Source organism: Petaurus breviceps, unplaced genomic scaffold (genome assembly GCF_028583685.1).
Source record: "Petaurus breviceps papuanus isolate PSGF00001 unplaced genomic scaffold, PetGlider_PUasm1.0 90897, whole genome shotgun sequence".
NCBI lineage: Eukaryota > Metazoa > Chordata > Mammalia > Diprotodontia > Petauridae > Petaurus > Petaurus breviceps.
This window is the reverse complement of record NW_027187374.1, coordinates 4,411,478-4,427,528: the sequence shown is the minus strand read 5'-3', so window position 1 is coordinate 4,427,528 and position 16,051 is coordinate 4,411,478. Positions and strand designations below refer to the sequence as shown.

At 36.1% G+C, this 16,051-nt stretch overlaps 2 protein-coding genes and 1 pseudogene across 8 annotated transcripts in view; 2 read left to right on the top strand and 1 right to left on the bottom strand.

The window, feature by feature from the left end:
• The window catches only part of PRDM15 (PR/SET domain 15), a 207,776-nt gene that overhangs the window by 154,843 nt on the left and 36,882 nt on the right, over nucleotides 1-16,051 (top strand). For all 7 annotated transcript variants that reach the window (XM_069074875.1, XM_069074874.1, XM_069074876.1 and 4 more), the window contains 2 exons: nucleotides 14,425-14,588; nucleotides 15,060-15,139. In XM_069074875.1, coding sequence (XP_068930976.1) covers nucleotides 14,425-14,588; nucleotides 15,060-15,139 — 244 coding nt within the window. The remainder of the gene's footprint in view (nucleotides 1-14,424; nucleotides 14,589-15,059; nucleotides 15,140-16,051) is intronic.
• On the bottom strand, nucleotides 3,626-5,083 carry LOC138151286 (large ribosomal subunit protein eL22 pseudogene; annotated as a pseudogene).
• LOC138151420 (polyadenylate-binding protein-interacting protein 2) lies at nucleotides 4,918-5,648 on the top strand. The gene has a single exon (XM_069074878.1). The coding sequence runs from the start codon at nucleotides 5,090-5,092 to the stop codon at nucleotides 5,462-5,464; it is 375 nt and encodes a 124-aa protein (XP_068930979.1). The 5' UTR covers nucleotides 4,918-5,089; the 3' UTR covers nucleotides 5,465-5,648.

Here is a 16,051-nt window from a genome sequence, read left to right as displayed (position 1 = left end):
AGTGACAGAGAGAAACAAATCTCATGCTGAAGGCAGCCTAGCAGGCTGGCAGGAAGGATCTATCACACCAGGCTGGGAGCCTAGCACAGTTCTGTGTGAGACTAGTGGTTTGGCCCCAGGGTAGCCTCAACTAGCTGCAGCCAGAGCAGACTTCAGGAGAGTGAATCACCAGCAGCTGTACTGGTTTCCAGACTTCTCAAACCATAAATGCCAAAGAGAAAATAAAAGGTGGGTGGAGAGCTCTGTTGGAAGAGGGGATCGAAAGAGCATGGCTCAGTCCCTGCCCCCAGAGTGAAAAATGGCAGAGGCACAGCAGCTACATCTGCTGCCGCATGACTTCTTCTGGACCTCCTGGCCTGCAGAATCGTAGGGGGAACAAGGGACCATTCAGAGGGTAATCGCTCTTGTTTTGACCTGCTTGGATCTGGATCACAGTCTTAGGTGGTGGTCCTCAGATGTGGCCAGTGTGCCAGAGCTTGTGGGGGCTGCAGAGCTCCTAATAGCTCTGGCACCTGCAAAAACTCCAGTGATTTGGGACAAAGCTCTCTCCATTCTGAAAGCAGAATTCTACTGTGGCAAAGAGCTCAAAAGTCAAGTAATTGACTGGCAACATGAGCAAGCAGAGGAAACACAATCCTACCATAAATTCCTTTTGGGGGGACAAAAAGGATCAAAGCATGAAATAGGAGGAAGAAAATGAAGTCAGAACTCCTTCACCAAAAGCTCCCAAGAAAAATATGAACTGGTTACAGGCCATGGAGGATCTCAAGAAGGATTTTGAAAATCAAATAAGAGAAGTGAAGGAAAAATTGGGAAGAGAAATGAGAATGATGCAAGAAAAGTGAGTTAACAGCCTGACTGAAGAAAATAACACCTTAAAAAATAGCCTAACTCAAATGGCAAAAGAGGCCCAAAAAGCCAGTGAGAAGAATGCCTTAAAAAGATGAATTGGCCAGATGGAAAAGGAATTTCACAAACTCACTGAAGAGAATAATTCCTTCAAAATTAGACTGGAGCAAAAGAAAGCTAATGACTTTATGAGAAATCAAGATACTATAAAACAGATCCAAACAAATGAAAAAACAGAAGTCAATGTGAAATATCTCATTGGAAAAACCACTGACCAGGAAAATAGATCCAGGAAAAATAATTTAATAATTATTGGACTACCTGAAAAAAAATACTACAATTTGAACGATCAAAAAAAGAGCCTAGACACCATCTTTCAAGAAATTATCAAGCAAAATTTCCCTGATACCCTAGAACCAGAGGGCAAAATAGAAATTGAGATAATTCACTGATCACCTCTTGAAAAAGATCCCTGAAAGAAAACTCCTAACAATATTATAGCCAAATTCCAGCGTTCCCAGATCAAGGAGAAAATACTGCAAGCAGCCAGGAAGAAACAATTTGAGTATTGTGGAAACAAAATCAGGAAAACACAAGACCTAGCAGCTTCTACATTAAGGGATTGAAGGTCTTGGAATGTGATATTCTGGAGGTCAAAGGAGCTAGGATTAAAACCAAGAATCATCTACCCAGCAAAACTGAATATAATGCTTCAAGGAAAAATATGGTCATTCAATGTAATAGAGGATTTTCATGCATTCTTGTTGAAAAAACCAGCGCTGAACAGAAAATTTGACTTTCAGATATAAGAAGCAAGAAGAGCATGAGAAGGTCTGTTTAGGAAAAAGAAATCATAAGGAACTTAGTAAAGTTGAACTATTTACATTCCCACATGGAAAAACAATTGTAACTCATGAGAGTTTTCTCAGTATGAGGATAGTTGAAGGGAATATATATGTATACATACGTATATATGTAGGTATAGGAGGGTATATGTGTGTATAAATATATATGTGAGTGTGTGCATATGTATGTACATGTATACATAGAGGGCACAGGATCAGTTGACTATGAAGGGATGATATCTAAAAATATAAAATTAAGAGTTGAGAGAGGAATATATTGGGAGAAGGAGAAAGGGAGAGATAGATTAGGGTAAATTATGTCATATAAAAGAGGCAAGAGAAAACTGTTACAGTGGAGGGGAAGAGCAGGAAGGTGAAAGGGAATGGATCAACCTTACTCTCATTGAATTTGGCTTAAGGAGGTCGTAACATACACAGTCAATTGGATATCTTACCCTACAAGAAAATAGGGGGGAAGGTGATAAGAGGGTGAAGGATAGAAGGGAGGGCAGATTGGGGGAAAGGGTAGTTAGAAGCAAATACTTTTGGAAAGGGACAGGGTCAAAGGAGAAAATAGAATAAGTGGGGGGCAGGATAGGATGGAGGGAATTATTGTTAGTCTTTCACAGTATAACTACTATGGAAATGTTTTGCTTAACTACACATGTACAACCTATATTGAATTGCTTATCTTCCCAGTGGGGGGGGGGGGGGGGGTGGGGAAGGAAGAAGGGAAAAAATCTTGAACTCAAAGTTTTAAAAACAAATGTTTAAAAAAATTTTTTTACATGCAATTGGGAAATAAGATATACAGGCACTAAGGTATAGAAATCCATCTTGCCCTACTAGAAAGTTAGGGGGAGGTGGGGGAATATATAAGAGAGAACAGATTATCAGAAGGGGTATTCAGTAGGCTCAGTATTTTGGGATGAGGGGGTAGGGGAAAAAGAGAGAGAAATTTGTAACTCAAAATCTTGTGGAAATGGATGTTGAAAACTAAAATAAATAAATAAATTGGTAGAGTAAAACATAAAAAAAAAAAAAGAGGAGATGGAGAATTGAACAGTGATATTTTTCCCAGCTCCTTTCCCATCCATTCTCTAAAAAAGCTCCCTCTATTCATAGCTTTTAAAATACTGAATCCATTACTTTCTGTTCCCAGATGCTCCCAAGATACAGAAAGAGCTGAATCCACCTACTCCAAAATTCCTAAAACAATTGTTAGGATCTTCATCTCCCAACTCTCCCGTCTCCTCAAGTAGGAGAACAGAAGTCAGTTGCATCAAGCAATAAAACACTGGTGATAAAAACACTCACTTTTTCTCACTATTCTTTTATTTTTAAAGATAGCCAGGGAACAATGAGAGGAAAAAGGTTCGTTTTTTTTAATAGGATAGACAGAAACACACAATTAATGAATTGTCAATGGGATGAACCCACCTGTAAAATATGATAGCAAAATAGATTAGAAAAAAGAATCCAACAAAATATGTTTGTTACAGGAAACATATCAAATATATCTTTATATTTTAAATGTAACTATGTGTTTAGAATTAAAATAACATGCTGGAACAAAATGTAGTATTCTTCAGTTTAACTCAAATAGTGTGGTAGCAGTTTTAATGTTAGACATGTTAATAGCAAAAATAGGCATGATTCAAAGACATAGAAAACTACGTTATGCTGAAATTCATCTATACAATGAGTTACTAGGAATACTTTTAAATGTACCAAAGTATATGTAGCATAGCTTCAGGATACTTAAAGGAAAAGATATATGAGTTATAGAGAGAAACAGATAGTAAAACTCTAGCTACTGAAGAACCTCAACATATCCCTTCCTGAGCTAAACAAACCTAAGCAAAAACTTTTTTTTTTGGTTCAGGTTTTATTTAAGATCATATAGAAAACATTTCCAGACCCAAGAAGCTTTAATCCTCCTCTTATTCATCCTGGTTGATCTGGAAGTACTGTAATTTGTAACTCTCCTTGCTATTGACTACCACCTGAAGCCAGTTTGGGAGATTATTCTTTAAGTATTTCTTTGTCAGTTACTTCAAATACCTTTTAGAAAACAGCACCTTTGAAATCACAGTGATCTTGCTTTTGCTTCTCTCAGTAGTCACTACTCCACCCCTGAGGTTGCTGGCCTTTCCCTTCACTTTGATTCATTGTTGTAAAAACTTCTGGAAGTTAACTGCCTCCATAATCCCATCTTCCACAGGCTGTGTGCAATCCAGGATAAATTTCAGGACTTGGTTCTTTTTTTGCCACCCCTCATCGCAGTTTTCTTCACGGGCCCCAAGGCAATTGAGGAGTCAGAAAAAGCTAAGCAAAACCTTTAAGTAAAAAATATGAATATAATTTGAAAAGAGTTAGATATGATAGCTCTATTGATTATTGAATGGGAATAGAAGAGAGTATACATATTTTTCAGTTGCAAGTGAATTTATATATAAATTATTTTACAATTTTTTTTTCAGAATTTATTTATTTTTAGTTTTTAGCATTCATTTCCACAAGATTTTGAGGTCCAAAACTTTTCCCCATCTCTCCCCTACCCTGTTTTACAATTTTTACAATTATTATTTACAAAAATTAACCATGCATTTAGGATATGAAAAACAAATCTAGAAATATTAAACATATCCTTTGCTATCAGCAAGGCAATAAAAATTATATTTGATAAAGGACCACTGAAGAAAGATTAGAAATTAATTGGTGTCTAACTCAGTCTTAAATTTGAAAAACAAAGAACAACCAAAACCAATGGGAGGAAAAAAACAAAAGAACAAAAAGCAGAAAAAATAATTTCACTAAATAATGACAACAATGAGGCAAAATATCGAATTTTCTGAGATAATGGAGTTTTTAAACATTATAATCAGTCAAAGAAAAAAAGAGAATTGGTTGATGAATGTATGCTGAAAAATGTATATCACTAATACCTTGAAAAAAGATTAAACACCAAAATTATGAAAATCAAAGAAATGAGTATCAAAATTGAAAACTAAAATACTGCATAAAACATTGAATTGTTAAAAGCATAAAAAGGTAAACATGAAAGGCAGAGGCAGCAGACAATGCTTGAAATTTATTCTTATCAGAATTGGTTCAATTATAAAAGAATACATACATACTATATATGTATATGTATACACACACACACACACACACACACACTCAGTTCCCCAACAGGGAAGTAGGAGTAGGAGGAGAAAGGGAAAAAGAAATGGTGGGGTTTTTTTGGGACTGGGGAAGGGAGGCGGCGGGTGAAGCGCACGTAGAGCGGGGGGAGCAGCGCTGCCTGTGGAGATCCGCTGAGGCCGACAGGACTCGCTGGCTGCCGTCCCCGCTGCCGTGCACTGGGTTACAAAAACAACTAACATACAACCATGAAAGATCCAAGTCGCAGCAGTACTAGCCCAAGCATCATCAATGAAGATGTGATTATTAATGGTCATTCTCATGAAGATGATAATCCATTTGCTGAGTACATGTGGATGGAAAATGAAGAGGAATTCAACAGACAGATTGAAGAGGAGTTGTGGGAAGAAGAATTTATTGAACGCTGTTTCCAGGAAATGCTGGAAGAAGAAGAAGAACATGAGTGGTTCATTCCAGCTCGAGACCTCCCACAAACTATGGACCAAATCCAGGACCAGTTTAATGACCTTGTCATCAGTGACAGTTCTTCTCTGGAGGATCTTGTGGTCAAGAGTAATCTGAATCCAAATGCAAAGGAGTTTGTTCCTGGGGTGAAGTACTAAATATTTGAGTAGACGGGGCCCTCTTTTGGTGGATGTAGCACAATTTCCACACTGTGAAGGCAGTATTAGAAGACTTAATTGTAAAAGCTCTCCCTTCTTGTCACTGTGTTACACTTATGCATTGCCAAAGTTTTGTTAGTCTTGCATGCTTAATAAAAGTGCTGAGACTGTTATTAAGTAAAAAGCTGTCAAACGTTTACTGAAAGTAATTGGACCTTGGCTTGATGTGAAGGACAGTGAGGAAAGAAGCACCAGTCAAGTTGTGACAAATCAGACAACCTCTGAAAGAGATTTAGAAATTTGACTAAATGATTTGTTTTAATTGAGATTAAACTGGTCACTTGGTGTTAACCAACACCTCTTAATGCCTTAACTTAAAAAAAGTCAATTTTGAAAGTAAAGTTCTAATTGTTATACAAATTACTTAGTTCAGACTTCAGTATTGTTACTTAGTGTATTTGTCCCCGTGGAGAGAAGCTTGTACTTCAAGAATAGACTTGGTAATGAAAGAGCTCCAAGCAAGCCAGCCGGTCTCGAGTGGCTCCTGAAGTTACAAAGTAACAAACAGATGAATACTATCCCCTGATTTTTACATTATGTTATCATGTTAGAAATGTTGAAATCCACTCCTAGTTATACATCCAAGGAGGAGTGTAATTTGAAAATTACGTCATCTTCCAAGTTCCCCAGTACTTCATAGTACAATAGTCTATGTAAATTCTAGCATATAACACTTAGTCAAATTGAACCAAGGAAGTCTTAGCATTCTGATTTGAGTGGTGCTTTTCCCTTGCTTTGTTAATCATCACTACACAATAGTCTACAGCACAACAACTTTTCTTTTAACAAAGCTAGAACAGTTGGCTTCTTAAACTTCATATTTGGGTAGGTTAAGCTGCCATACGTGTTCAGTGTGAATAGTGTTTAAGTTGAAAATATTGTAAAAAAAATTATATTTTTTCTAAAATATTTTTAAAAATAAATAATAGTAGAGCTGAAAAAAAAAAAGAAATGGTGGGGGGAAGTGATTATAGAGAAGTGTAGATTAAGGGAAGCCATGGTCAGAAGCAAAGCAGATTTTTGAGGAGGGACAGGATGGAAAAAAGAGAGAAGAATAAACAGAAGAAAATAGTCTAGAGGTAAATACAATTAGTCTTCACAATTGTAAACAAGATAAACTCACTCATAAAACAAAAGCAGAGAGCAGAACAAAAACCAAAATTCAACAATATGTTATTCAAAAATATACTTTGAAACAAAAAGACATAGGAAGTAAAAATAAGGGACTGGAGCAAAATCTGGTATGCTTCAGGTGAGTTAAAAAAAGGCAGGAGTAGGTAATCATTATCTCAAAGAAAAACCAAAAGTAAACCAATTAAAACAGATAATTAGGGAAACTACATTTTTCTAAAAGGTACCATAGACAATGAAATTATATCAGTACTAAGTGGCAGAGCATCTGTATTCATCAAGGACAAGTTAAACAATTACAGGAGGAAAACATACAGTAAAAGTATACTAGTAGGGGAACTCAACTTTCTCCTCTCAGAACTAGATCAATCTAACAATAAAATAAAGAAATTAAGGAGATGAATAGAATTTTAGAAATGTGAGATATGACATACCTATTGAGAAAACTGAATGGGAATAGAAAGTATACCCTTTTCTCAGCTATATATAACACCTTCACAAACATCGACCGTATATCAGAGCATAAAAAACTTCACAACCAAATACAGAAAAGCAAAAATATTAAATGAATTCTTTTCAGACCATAATGTAATAAAAAAAAAAAATGCATTCAATAAAGGGTCATGGAACTACAAATTAAAAATTAATTGAAAATTAATCCTAAAGAATGAGAGGGTTGAAAACCAAAATAGAAACAATCTATAGTTTAATTAAAGAGAATGACAACAATGAGACTGTGTACCAGAATTTATGCTATGCAACCAAAGCATTATCTATAATGGGGATAAATTAGATGTCTTCCCAGTAAGATCGGGGATGAAGCAATGATGTCTGTTATCACCATTAGTATTCATCATTGCACTAAAATGTTAGTTATTGCAATAAAACAAGGGAAAGAAATAGAAAGGATTAAGAAAAGGCATTGAGCTCTTCCAACCCTCCTCAGTGGCAGGCACAGGTGCAACTGCAGCAGCATGTCCGACAGGAAGTTCTCAGCTCCCAGGCATGGGTCTCTGGGCTTCCTGCCTCAAAAGAGAAGCAGCAGGCACCAGGGAAAGGTGAAGAGCTTCCCCAAAGATGACCCCACCAAGCCCATCCACCTGACAGCCTTCTTGGGCTATAAGGCTGGCATGACCTACATCGTGCAGGAGGTAGACAGGCCTGGCTTGAAGGTCAAAAAAGAGGTTGTAGAGGCCATCACCTTCGTGGAGACGCCCTCCATGGTCATTGTAGGCATCATGGGTTACATGCAGACCCCCTGGCGCCTGCACAGCTTCAAAACCATCTTTGCTGAGCACATCAATGATGAGTGTAAGAGGCGATTCTATAAGAACTGGCATAAGTCCAAGAAGAAGGCCTTCACCAAGTACTGCAAGAAGTGGCAGGATGATGACAGCAAAAAGCAGCTGGAGAAAGACTTCAGCAGCATGAAGAAGTACTGCCAGGTGATCCGTGTCATTGCCCACACCCAGATGCGCCTGCTCCCTCTGAGGCAGAAGAAGTCCCACCTGATGGAGATCCAGGTGAATGGCAGCAGCATGGCTGAGAAGCTGGACTGGGCCCGTGAGAAGCTGGAGCAGCAGGTGCCCGTGTCTACCGTGTTTGGGCAGGATGAGATGATTGATGTCATTGGAGTGACCAAGGGGAAGGGCTACAAAGGTGTCACCAGCCGCTGGCACACAAAGAAACTGCCCCAGGCCTGTGTAAGGTGGCGTGTGTTGGAGCTTGGCATCCTCCCCGTGTGGCCTTTAACGTGGCTCGAGCTGGTCAGAAGGGCTACCACCATTGCACCAAGATCTACAAGATTGGCTAGGGCTACCAGATCAAGGATGACAAGCTGATCAAAAACAACGCGTCCACCAATTTTGATCTGTCCAACAAGAGCATCAACCCTCTTGGAGGCTTCATCCACTACTGTGAGGTGACAAATGACTTTATCATGATGAACGGCTGTGTCACTGGGACCAAGAAGCGTGTCCTCATTCTGTGGAAGTCTCTGCTGTACAGACCAAACGTTGCATCCTGGAGAAGATCGACCTGAAGTTCATCCACACCACCTCCAAATTTGGTCATGGTTGGTTCCAGACCATGGAGGAGAAGAAAGCTTTCATGGGACCACTCAAAAAAGACCGTGTTGTGAAACAAGAAGCTGCCTAGTTTTTGCAGATCAATGTGGAGCTGGTGGATTTGCAATAAATTTTTCAAAACTCAAAAAAAAGGCATTGAGAAGTGGCTAGGTGGCACAGTGAATAGAGCACCAGCCCTGGAGTCAGGAAGACCTGAGTTCAAATCCAGCCCCAGACACTTAACACTTACTAGCCATGTGACCTTGGGCAAGTCACTTAACCCCAACTGCCCTACCTTCCCCCCTCCAAAAAGCAAAAAGAAAAATCTAAAAAAAAAAGTCACTGAGAAAATAAAACTATCGTTCTTTACAAATGATATGATGGTATATTTAGAATGCCAGAGAAGAAATTAAGAAAATAGTTGACACAATTAACAACTTTACTGAAGTTGCATGATGTAAAACAAATGCACATAAATAAGTGTTTCTACCCACAGAACACAGCAGATAGAGATAGAGAAATTACATTTAAAATTACTGTAGACACCAGAAAATACTTGGGAATCTGCTTGCTAGGACATACCCAGGAACTATATGAACACAATTATAACACGCTTTTCACACAAATAAAGACAGATCTAGCCAATTAGAGAAATATTTAATGCTCATGGGTAAGCTGAATCAATATAAAAGCAAAAAGTCAAGAATGTCAAGGGAATCAATTAAAAAAAATAAAGGTAGCCTAGCAATGCCAGATTATATTCTTATTATATATTATAATAGTATATTAATATGTATCTTATATTAATATAATATTATTATTATGTATTATGTTACAAAATAGCTACCATTGAAACAGTCTGGTACTAACCAAGAAACAGTGGTGGATCAATGGAATGGATTACACAATTTACAGTAGTAAATTACCATAGTAATCTAGTGCTTGATAAATACAAGTATCCAACTTTGGGAGCCAGAACTCACTATCTGACAAAAATTGCTGAGGAAACTGGAAAAGTTTGGTGTGAAATTAGGCAGAGACCACCATCTCACCAGGATAAGGTTAAAATGGATATATGATTTAGACCAGGGTCGGGGTGGGGAGTAGCCAGTGGCCTTGAGGCCACATGTGACCCTCTAGGTCCTCAAATACAGTCCTTTGATTGAATCCAAACTTCATAGAACACATCCCCCTAATAAAAGGATTTGTTCTATAAAACTTCTACTATATTCTATAAAAGTTGGACTCAAAGGGCTGCACCCAATGACCCAGAAGGCCACATATGTCCTTGAGACCACAGGTTCCCCACCCCTGATTAGACATAAAGGTAGTATCATAAGCAAATTAGGGGAACATGTAAAATTTTATCTGTCAGATCCGTGGATAAGCCAAGAGTTTATGATAGAGAGGATCACAAGAGGTAAAATGAATAATTTTAACCACATGAAATTAAAGTTTTATCACAAACTGGAAATAAGTGTGGAGGTTTATAGCAAGTTTCTCTGACAAAGGCTTCATGTCTCAAATATATAGAGAATTGAGCTAAATGTATGACAATAAGAACCATTGCCCAATTGTTAAATTTCCAAAAGATATAAACAGGTAATTTTCAGAAGATGAAATCTAAGCTATCAACAGTCATATGAAAAAATGCTTTAATAATTAGAATAATTATTCCAATAATTAGAGAAATGAAAATTGAAAGAACTCAATACAATAATAGCTGTAGTAGCAAACCCTAGCACACCCAAGATTACCTGCTAGCACAGGTTCTTTGATCTGCTTTTAAAGGAAAGATTGCTCAAAAAGGGGTTAACAATTCTACTTTTAATTACATTCACTAGTTCAGGGGAAAGGTCACCACCCTGAATGTGGAGAAAATACAATCAGAAATTAGCACAAAGATCAACACACAGAGCTCCAACTGTGTGAATATAGCAATATTGCTATATACTTTATATACATCACTAGATCAAGGGAGCACAGACATCTAAGCAGTCATGGGGTGGGGGAGGTCATAACAAATGGTCACTTAGAGTCTTGACCAGGAAATCAAAAGATCCTTCTCATGAGCAAACCCCCCAAAGCAAAATGCCAACCTCCCAGAATATATAACAAAGGCTTGGCTCCTGATTGACTTAGAGCCAGTAGGCACAAAATCTAAGTGATTTCAGCATAGCTGTGAATGATTAGAATTCAAAGATCAGTCCTTCAGATGTTCACAGTTTAGCCTGAGCCTAGGAAACTGTTATATATATATATATACATATATATATACATGTATATATACACATATATATACATATATATATGTAATTAACTTAATTCAGGGGGAAGAAGTCAGTACTCTGAACTTCAGAGAAAATACAAGCAGAAAAATTAGAGAAAGAGAAAATAACACAAATCAACAGATGGCTTCTAGTTGTCTGACCAAAGCTATACATATATAGTTACCAGAGAGAAAAGCATCAACATCTGAATTTTCAAAGCCAGGGGCTCCTAATGGTTACCCAGAGTCTCATCTAGCCAAATCACATGAACACTCTTCTATTTCTTTTTCCAAAGCAAAATTTCATAAACCTCAAGAGTATATTTATACCCTTCTTCAGAGCCAAAGGGCATCACAACTTTCATGACCCACTACCTCATTACAAAGTAACAAAAGGTTACAAAAGGCCTTCCTGAAAAAACCTAATCAAGCTTTTCTTGTTGGGTTCCATGTGAGACCTATTAATGGGCATTACAATTGCCCTTATAAGCATCTTGGAGAAAAAGATAAAAAAATTAATTAGAAATTACCAGTACTAAAGAATGGATGGGCCAAAGAATAAATCATAGGAATAATAATTTCATCAATGATAATGAGATAATATACCAAATATTTTGATACACAACTAAATCAGATCTTGGGGAAAGTTTATATCTCTAAACACTTTCATCAAAGAAAGAGGGGAAGAAAGAGCAGATAATGAATTTATATCTAGAAATGTTTTCTTGAAAAAAAAGAACAAATAAAGCAAGGAACTGGACATGCAACTAAAAAATTAGAAAACTTTCCAATTAAAAAACCCAATTGAACACCAGAATAGAAATGCTAAAAATCAAGGGAGAGATTAAGAAAACTGAAAGCAAAAGACCCAATGAAGAAATAAAACTAGGGGCTTTTTAAGAAAAAATGATTTTTAAAGAGAAAGAAGAAAATCAAATTAACCAGTATCAAAAATGAAAAACATAAACTTATGACCAATGAAAAAGAAATAAAAGCAATTATTAGGAAGCATAAGTGAAGGAGTGCTACTAAATTCCTTCTATGACACAAATAAGGTTTTGATACCTAAACCAGGGAAGAGTCAAAATGGAGAAAAAAACAAACTATAGACCAATATTCCTTAAGAATATTAATACAGGGGCAGTTAGGTTGCACATATGAAAAAAATTCTCTAAATGACTAAATGCAAACTAAAGCAATTCTGATGTTTCACCTCACTCATTATAGAATATAACAACCATTCTTATAAAAACCAAGATCAAAATATGTAGAGAGGATAAACTAGAGATCATTCTAGTAAGATTCTGGGATAAAGAAAGGATGTTCATTGCTACCACTATTATTCAATACATAGGTATAGAAATGTGAATCAGCTCAAAGACAAGAAAAGGGAATTGAGGAAATGTGGTTAGTCAAAGGAGAAACAAAATCATCCCTTTTGACTGGTAATAAACATTATATCTCCATTTCCCTCAAGCTACACTACTTTTAGACTTCTTTGAACCTCTTTGTCATTGCCTTCAATCCTTAGGAAATCTCATTATCCTGAAAGACTGAATCTATCTAGTATTCACATCTCAGCAGTACCCTCTACCCTTCTGATTAGATCCTCTCAGTAGAGGGCAGGGCCATAGTCTCCAAGGTCTCTGTTTAATAAAGAGGCTCACCAGTCTTATCTCCATTTCCTACAAATTGCATTGCTTTTAGACATCTTTAGACTTCTCCATCATGCTCTCTTACTAATTTCCCATCTCTACCTGCTTTTCAGCTCCCTCTAATTGTTATCTTCCCCCATTAGACTATAATCTCCTCAAGAGTGGGGGCTTTTTTTTTATACTTGTATTTATATCCCCATTGTTCAGTATATGGCCTAGCACATAGCAGGCACTTAATAAATATTTATTGATTAACTAGCTGACTGAAAATGTAGGGATGGTTTAGTATGAACAGGGTTTCTTAAACTTTTTCCACTGAAGACCCCATCACAGTGCTTCATGACCCATGGTTTAAAAAGTGCTGAATTAGAGCACCTATAGAGTCAACTAAAAAATTAATCAGAGCAATTATTAATTTCAGCAAATTTGTAGGACACAAATTTGACCCATATAAATAATCAGCATTTCTTCCTATTACCAACAAAATTGAACAGAAAGAAAAAGAGAAATTTTCTTTAAAATAACTGTAGAATATTTAAAATACTTAGGAGCCTCCTTACTAAGATACACACAGAAACCACATAAATACAACTCTAAAATACTGTTTATGAAAACAAACCTTAATAGAGATATATTACAGTGAGACAATATTATAAAAATGACAGTTTTACCTAAATTAACATTGTATCAAGTAAAGTCAAGAAATATTTATACAGTACCCAAGGATTCCCTTAAGGGACTAGAAAAAATAAAAACAAAATTCATTTGAAGAAAAAAAGGTAAGAATTCTCAAGAGAAATAATGAAAAATAAAGTTGGAAGAGGACCTCGCAATATTAGATCTCAAATTATTCCACAAAGCAGTGATCATCAAAACAGTTTCATACAGGTTTAAGAAAGAGCGAGGTGGCTCAGTGGGCTAGATTAGGTACATATTTTTCATGAGTCTTGAAATTTGTAGCAGAATAGGTTAATCCTTCTTTTCTTTTAAATGTTTTTACCACAACCTGTAATGCATAAAAATGGAGTAGGTACCCTAGAAATCTACATTGCTAAAATCTACTTAGGTTGCATACGATTCCAGAAATGTCACCACTACTAATTTATTTAAGTTGGAAATTCAATATTAAAATGCAGGCGATTCCCAGTATCTGTATAATGATATAAACTCATTAAACTTAAGTTATTTACATATTAGAGTAGATTTGTCAGATTTGTTAGCAAATCTATGATGTAATGAGACATAGCAGGTATTTTTTTTTCTATGTGGTGATTGAGGAGAAAGGGATAAAACATGGAATAAACTTAAGAAGAATAGATCTAAATCAGATCTACCTTGATAGAACAAGGGGCATTGATAATGACATTGTGAGTAATGGAACTACCAAAAGATTGAAAAAAAGGAAAACAGAAGAGTACAGACTATAAACTTACAAACCATGTCCTTTTGTTTTTTGTTGTTGTTGTTTATTTTTTTTATTTTTATTTTTATTTATTTTTGCCATGTCCTTTTGTATCCTAATTGTCTTCTCACTTGGAGTTAAAGAGAACAAGATTTAGAATAAAAGATGCAGTTATGTCTTGGAAGTCACCTTGTATAGGCTGAAGCCATTTCATCTATATAAGAGGATTTGTGTTTTAAATTTGCTGGGGTCTGCATTTTAACAATTTCTTTGACGAAAAAGGGTAGATTTTTCTGTACTTTAGGATGTAGGACATCAAAGTTTTTCATACCTTTTCAGTTCTTTGCCTCTTCATTTATTATTGGTACATTCCACAGTTGACATTTGGCCGAGGAAAAGAGTACCTCAAGCACATCATGGAGGTTCACAAGGAGAAAGGCTATGGCTGTAGTATCTGCAATAGACGATTTGCCCTTAGAGCGACTTATAATGCACATATGGTTATTCACCGGGAGAACCTGCCTGACCCCAATGTACAGAAGTAAGGCCTTTTGTGACAAAATGTTGCCTCTTTGATGGTTGTTCTGTAGTACCTGCTGGAATTGTGGTTGAGAAGAATGCCTATACTTCCATATTAATTATTTTATTGAGTAATTTGCAGGACCTCAACATTTTTCTAAAAGTATTGTGGCTAATGCACACGTTTATTTACTTTATAGTGTCAATAAGGGGTTAAATATATAGTAACATGATATGATTTATTTCCTTATTCTCATCTCCATTGTTATATAGATAATTATACTTCTTAAAAGCTTTAAGAACAGATGAAGTTTAGCTGTGTACTTGCTTTTTTGTATTTGTGATTAGATAAAGTTTGAAAAATCTGTTTAATATCTCATTTACTTTTTCTTCAGTTAATAAACAGTTAATGAAATTTCAGTTTTATTGAAAATTGCTAAAATAATGGCTATATGTGAGCTCACTGTCAAATAGCCTTTTTTTCTTGTTTTAGGTACATTCATCCATGTGAAATTTGTGGAAGGATCTTTAATAGTATAGGAAACTTGGAACGACATAAGCTCATACACACAGGTAGTATAATTTATTCCTATAGCTCTAGGTTTCCTATTTCTAATATTAACACATTCCTTAACTGTTTAATTATAATTTCATTGGGAAAATTGCTACTTTGAGCTATAAGGATAACTAATAATCATTTAAATAGCATTTCAAGGTTTGCAAAATTCCTCAGATCATCTCTTTGAAGTACACAATGTAAATATTCTTATTCACATTTTACAGAAGGGGAAGCTGAGGCTCTGGCAGATTAAGTGATTTGGCTGCCTTCACAAAACTAATTCGTCAGAGATGAATCTCTATGTTATGTCTCTAAAATTCTCTCCCGTAATAAGTAGGGAATTTAAAGTTCTGGAGACTGAATCCCTTAGCTTAAAATAGTGGGCTTTTTTTTTTCTAGCTGTTGAAGAATTAACCTAGCATTTGTGACCAAGACATTATTCTTTATTAATTGCATTTTCAATGGGAGAGACACTCAAACACAGACATAATGTCTTAGTGTCACCAAGAAGCTCTGCTGTGTGTCTGGGCAAGGCAAATGATATTTATAATCTTATGGAAACCAAATCAAATGAGGGAAGTAGAAAGTTAGCAGAGTGAGGGGGGAACAATTTTTAGGAAACTGATGAGAGTCAATTAGGCTTGGTGACCAAGGCAGTTTTTGTAATATTCTGAGGAAGGTAAAATATTAACACAAGTGATTACAGCAATCTAAGCAAGTGTTTTTCCATTGTTTTACTGATGGAGCAAGGTTTTTCATGGCAAAAGTTTCTAATATTGGTAGACCTTTCAAGCAGTTGTAAGGCTCCCCAAAAGCACAACAAAATGAAATTCCACATTACCTCTCTTTTTTATGCTTATAGAGTACAAATGTCATTACTCTAAAAATCAGGGACAAGTGAGTCTATAAAGGTCAAACATAACAAG

Bases quoted from the DNA above. Each gene is read 5' to 3' on its own strand.
- LOC138151420 (XM_069074878.1), top strand. From the start codon at position 5,090: ATGAAAGATCCAAGTCGCAGCAGTACTAGCCCAAGCATCATCAATGAA.